Source organism: Lucilia cuprina, chromosome 4 (genome assembly GCF_022045245.1).
Source record: "Lucilia cuprina isolate Lc7/37 chromosome 4, ASM2204524v1, whole genome shotgun sequence".
Classification (NCBI taxonomy): domain Eukaryota; kingdom Metazoa; phylum Arthropoda; class Insecta; order Diptera; family Calliphoridae; genus Lucilia; species Lucilia cuprina.
The window spans coordinates 83,108,153-83,114,413 of NC_060952.1; the positions used below are offsets into that span (position 1 = coordinate 83,108,153).

Genomic DNA, 6,261 nt, shown 5'->3' on the forward strand with positions numbered 1-6,261 from the left:
CTAGTCTATAGTCTAGTCTATAGTCTAGTCTATAGTCTAGTCTATAGTCTAGTCTATAGTCTAGTCTATAGTCTAGTCTATAGTCTAGTCTATAGTCTATTCTATAGAATAATACATAGTCTTTTATATTACCTAGTCTGGTCTATAGTCAATCTATAGTGCTGTGTAGTCTATTGAGCAGTATATAGTATAGCCAACAGTCTATTTATAGTGTGGTCTACAGTCTTGTATATAGCCTTGTCTATAGTCTGATCTATAGTGTAGTCTACGGTCAAGTTTGTAGTCTAGTATTTTGTATAGTACAGTCTATAGTCTAGTCCTTAGTCTAATGTCTAGTCTTTAGTCTTGACTTTAGTAGTCTTTAATCTGTTTTATAGTCTAGTCTATAGTACAGTCTACAATCTTGTCTATATTCTAGATATTATTCTAGTTTATAGTCTTGTTTATAGTCAATCTATAGTGTAGTCTAGTCTAAGATGAATATATAAATAAATATTTAAATTGTACGAAAACTTTTATCCCGCCACTATTATCACACTAATAAACACTGCAAAAATATATATTTTATTCATAAATATTTATAAACAAATAATCATAGGTTTTCAAAAAATACCTTTTTAATATTTTCAATATATAGACATTTCTTGTATTTTTTTTTTTTTTGTGGCTTCAATATTTTTTGTACTCGTGCAAATTTTTATATGGCAAAATAACAAATTTTGATTATGGGCCAATATAATCAAACAATTGCTTTATTTGCCACAACAATATTGACCATTACTCGTCCAATAATAACAAATAACCAGGCAAATAAAAACACAGTATGTGAGATTGTGTATACAATGTGGAAAAAGTGAAAAGCAAAAAAAAATTAATAAAACTATGAAAGGAATGTGTACGAGGGTGGTTTAGATAAGTCAAATAGCAAGGGAATTCAAAAGACAAATTATGGACTGATAATAAAAATTTAGCGAAAAGGTTTAAGTCTGTGATATACTTAGCGATTTATAGAAGACGATAAGCCAGACTTATAGCACTATCCTCCTGCATTACACACTATATCAAAATATATTTGCAAGTCCCTATACATTTAACAACATCTCCAAAAATAAAGAGATAAAATAAACAGAAAAAATCCCATCAACAAATAATCTCACATTCAAATCGTAACACAGGAATTTAAGAATGACGTATTGTTTTATCAGCACAAATGAAAATGATATTTATCGTTTCCAATATAAAAATGCAGGTAATATGAGTAAACACATATTGAAAAAAATAAAATATTGAGTATTATTTTCACATTATTTATCAAAATGATATTGATTGAATATTAATATGCATTATCTCGTTTGGCGTAAGTCAGTCTGTATTATTTGTGAAATAAAATCAAGAAAAAAATAACAATATATACATATGAGTAAAGTTAATTGAGTGTAAATAAAAATTTATTAATATTAAAATGATAAAGCTAATCATATTTAAAATAAATATCATAAAATCCTAAAAGAACAGGTAAAGATACACTTCACTTGATTACATTTATTACTTTACCACAAAAAGTTTACTTTAGATTTTACTTACTCATATCTACCATGGAAACTACCATACCTTAAGATTTCCTTATATATTTTTTTGCAATTTTTTGTTTTTGTCTTTATCATTATGATTTCAATTACAAACATATTGAAGAATAAATAAATAAATAAATAAATTGCTACTCTTGAGAGCAATAGCAAAAAAAAAATATATGGAAAAAATTCATAAAAACCAAGTGCTGGCGTTAAGAAAATTGTAAAACAATATTTGCTGGTGTTTTACAAAAACACACACACACACACACAATTTTTAAAATAACATTTTTTGGCATTTTTTTTAATGTGTGAAACAAGTTGTAAAGAAATTGTAAAAAGATTAAAAAATTTTTATGAAATATTTTCAGCAATCGTAAAAAATTTGGGGGAAATTTTGTTATATTCACAAAAAAAAAATAAAATTATACACAGAAATTATTATGAAATCTTTTAGAAGTTGTTGATGGTAAAAAATGAAATATTTTCTTTAACTTGAAAATATGTGCAAGGAAACAATTAAGTTTTTATTATATTACTTATAAAAGATAAAACGATTTTCTTGTTTTCATTTAAAATATCTAGCTTAAGGAAGTTCTATTGGACTTAATGAATAAACTTAAAAATTTTTTGATAATCTGAAACGGTTATGTACAAGAATTTTGTAAAAGGATTAGCGAACAAAACTTCATATGTACGTATACGGCTAAAGAAACCTCAAGATATTTACTCGAATTTTTACTTTTATAGTTTGAACAGTTTAGAGTGTCCGTAAATTTCGAAGGTTCCTCAAACTTATGCAGCAGATTTTAAGTTTCCATATATTTCTATAGAAGAACTTGAGTTTCATTAAACGTTAACAAAACAGCTGAGATTTCATAAACTTCTTTAAAACACATTGAAGTTTATGAAATTTTTAAAGATCAATTTCAGGTTCATCTAACCTCTACAAAACAGTATCAGGTTCCTCTAAGCTCTATACAACAGTTTGAGTTTCCTCTAAATTCTATAGGACAGTTCGAAGCTTCTTTAACTTTTATAAAAATGTTTGAAGTTCTCTAGTTAACTTCCATGGAACTTCTTCTACAAAACTTCTTTAAAAAGTTTTAAAGCAGCTTGAAGTTTGTCAAACTATTAAAGATCAATTTGAGGTTATTCTAAGCTCTATACAACAGTTTCATGTTCCTCTAAGCTGTATACAACAGTTTGAGTTTCCTTTAACTTCTATAGGACAGTTTGAAGCTTCTTTAACTTTTATAAAAACGTTTGAAGTTTTCCATATAGAATAGTTTGCAGTTCCGTTAACTTCTATAGAACTTTTGGAGATTTATAAAACAGTTTGATATTCCTCAAACTCTGTGACACAGTTGAAGTTTTTCAAACTTCAATGGAACATATTTACGTCCCTCAAACATCTAAAGAACAGTTTAAACGTCCTCCAACTTTCATAAAACTGTTATAGATTCCTCAAACTTCAATAGAACAGTTTGCGTTATATTTGAAAAACACTTTGAGATTTTTAAAACTTATATATAACATATTTTGGTTTCACAAGACTTTAAATAACAATTTTAATAGAACTGTTTTGGATCTCTCAAATACCTATAGAACAGTTTACGTTTTCTCTAACTTCTGTAGAACTGGAGCAAGTTCCTGTTTTAGTTTTCTCAAACTTTTGTAAAGCCGTTTCAGTTGCTTACACTTTTAAAGAACAGTTAGAGATTTTTTGTAACAAAAGTTTTGTGATTTGCCAAATATATTTAGAACAGTTTGTAATTTCTCAAACATTTACAAAACAGTTTCAGATTTCTTCAACTTTTATAGGACCTTTAAAAGTTCTAACTTCTATAGAACACCTCATAGAACGTAGAAGCTCAAGCTTTTATAAAATACTTTGAAGTTCAAACTTCTATAGAATATTTTGGATTTTCTCAGATCAGTTTTGGTTTTCATAGATTCATAAATTATCCTTTCACCATTTCCAATTGTATATCAGAACTTTCCAACAGAATTTCAGAAATTTCTAAAATATATTCAGAAATTTCTGATATATAATTGAAAATTTCTGAAATAAAAAATATATTTCTAAAATATAAATAGAATTTTCTAAAAAATAAAATATATTTTTAAAACAAAATTAGAATTTTTTGAATTATAACTAGAGATTTCTGAAACATAATTAAAAGTTTTTGAAATATAATTAAAAATTTCTGAAAATCTATTGGAAAGTTTAGATACACAATTGGAAATGATGTAGAACATTTTAAGATTCCTGAAACTTTTTTAAACTTTTTTACACTCGTCCAACTTCTTTAAACTGTTTTGAATCCCTCAATTTTCTACAGAAATCAATGTTTGGGATTCCTCAAACTGTTTTAAGTTTTTTTATTTTATATAAATTTGTTTTAGGTTCCTCAAACTGCCGCAGAACTTTTTAAGATTTCCTAGTCTTCTATAAAACAATTTTACTATTCACAAACTTCTATAAAAAGTTTGAGCTTTTTCAGACTTTATAAGAAAATTTTGAGCTTTTACAGAACTTTATAGAGAACATCTGGTTGTGGTGCCTTATACTTCACAATGTAACCGTATTGCAAGATCTAATAACAACGTTGGCAGTAAAATGCGCAGAAAATGTCATAGAGTTCGTCCCTAGGACAATATAAGATCATGTACCAAATTTCATTGAATTATCTTTAAAATTGCAACCTACAGTTTGATTACAAGGTTTACATGGATAGGCAGACAGACAGACAGACAGACAGACGGACAGACAGACGGATATAGCTAAATCGACTAAGAAAATGATTCTGAGCCGATTGCTATATTTTCAGGTGGGTATAGGACCAATATTATTGTGAGTTACAAACATCAGCGCAAACCCACTAAAGTGGTGTTGAGTATAACTAGGAAAACTAAGATCAACTGAGAAGAACTGTGAAGACAAATTGACATTGCTATTAGGAAATAGGATCCTAGAAAGATACAAAACTATACACGTTTTATGGTGCAGTTTCGTTCTGAGAAGAATGCTCTATGTGATGTTAGGTCATGGTCAACGCATCGATAAATTCCCTTCAATAATAAAGTGATACTTTAAAATAGATGAAAACAGATTTTTATGTTTATTACACAGTAACTATCGTTCAGTAACTCAAAAAAAAAATTGTATGATAACTAAACGTGACTCATCATGTTTCCATCACATTCCATCTATCTTATCCACAAGTAATATTTCTAAGTAATAAACAAGAACTTACCTTCAGCAATGTAATGGATAACAGCTGGTGGCATAACACACGTACCCACTAACCAATCCGTTATGGCCAAATTAAGTACAAAACAATTTGTTACTGTACGCAGGCGACGTGTTGTTAGGACAGCTAAAATCACCAGAGTATTACCAACCACCGTAACTAAGATGAGTAACATAAATATAGCCACCACCAGAGCCTTTGACCATGCCATACCCACCAAATAGGAGTCGATAAAGGGTGGTAATGTGGCCACATTGCTAGAGGTGCGTGTTGATATGGTTATAGTTGTGGCCGTTGCTGTAGTTGCATCCCAAGTAAAATTGCCATTAAGTGGCAAAGGAGAAGATAAAAGTCCTGTAGAGTTGGCCAAGTTGTTGGTAAAATTCTCTAGAGAGGTTAAAGATTCTACTAAATCAACAACTAAAGAAGTGTTTGTGGTGCTAGCTGATGCAGAAGATAATGTAGCATTTTCCCAAAGATGATAGTGGTGAGGTAAAGATGTAGTTGGTGTTGATGATGAGGATGTTGCTGTTGATGTAGCTGTAGTTGTTAGTGGACTTGAGGCGTAAAGGAATGCTGTTTTTGGCAGTAAATTGGCTGTCGTTGTCGTTGTTGTTGTTGCTGCTGCTGTGTTTGTTGTATTCGTTTTCATATGCAATAGCTCATATGTTGTTGTTGTTGTTGTGGTACTAGTTGTTGCTGTTAAATTGTTCTCACTTTCATAGTTATAGTTGTTTATATGTGTTGTTTTTGTTTTCTGTATTGATGTTGTTACAGCTGCTGTTGTTGTTGCTTTTATAGTTTCATACAACAATGACAAAATGTGCGGTTTTTCCTGCTGCTGTATTGTCATTTCGTTTTGCTGCTACTGTTGTTGTTTATTTGTTTTTTTTTTGTCTTCTTTTTTGTGTGAGTGTGGATGTGCGTGTTTAAATTCACATTTCAATCGTATTAATGAATGTTTTTTTTTTCGTTGTTATTGCTTCATGTATTTATAGAGTCATTATTGTATGATTGTTTTGTATTCTTCCTTTTTTTTTCAATTTTTTGCCAAATTTTCATGTAACGGTTTTTCTTCTTTAATTTGCTGGTAAATTTTACCACAACATCCGTTGTATTATGGTTTTTATAGGAATTTTCATTAAAAACAATGCATTTTTTAAATTAAAAAATAAATTTGTTTTTTAAATTAAAGAACAAACTATTTTGAAATATTTAAATCTATAGCTCAAACAAGAATATTATTTTCGTTCTGGATTGGGTTTTTAAGTATAAGACTAAAATCTATTTATCACTTTATGTATTTAAGTGTATTTAAGAAGTGTTACTAATTTTTCACTTATTTCCGGGATACCACATAAAACATATTATTTTTGTATTTTTTATTACCCCTACAGTTTTTTAATGAAAATGTGTCTTCTCTTGTCCAGTGG

At 28.8% G+C, this 6,261-nt stretch overlaps 1 protein-coding gene across 1 annotated transcript in view; it reads right to left on the minus strand.

Annotated features, from left to right (window-relative positions):
• The window catches only part of LOC111675995 (dopamine receptor 2), a 13,215-nt gene extending 7,287 nt beyond the window's left edge, over window positions 1–5,928 (minus strand). Inside the window, exon 1 of the mRNA XM_023436876.2 lies at window positions 4,832–5,928. Coding sequence (XP_023292644.2) covers window positions 4,832–5,681 — 850 coding nt within the window. The 5' untranslated portion in view covers window positions 5,682–5,928. The remainder of the gene's footprint in view (window positions 1–4,831) is intronic.
• Window positions 5,929–6,261: the final 333 nt, after the last annotated feature.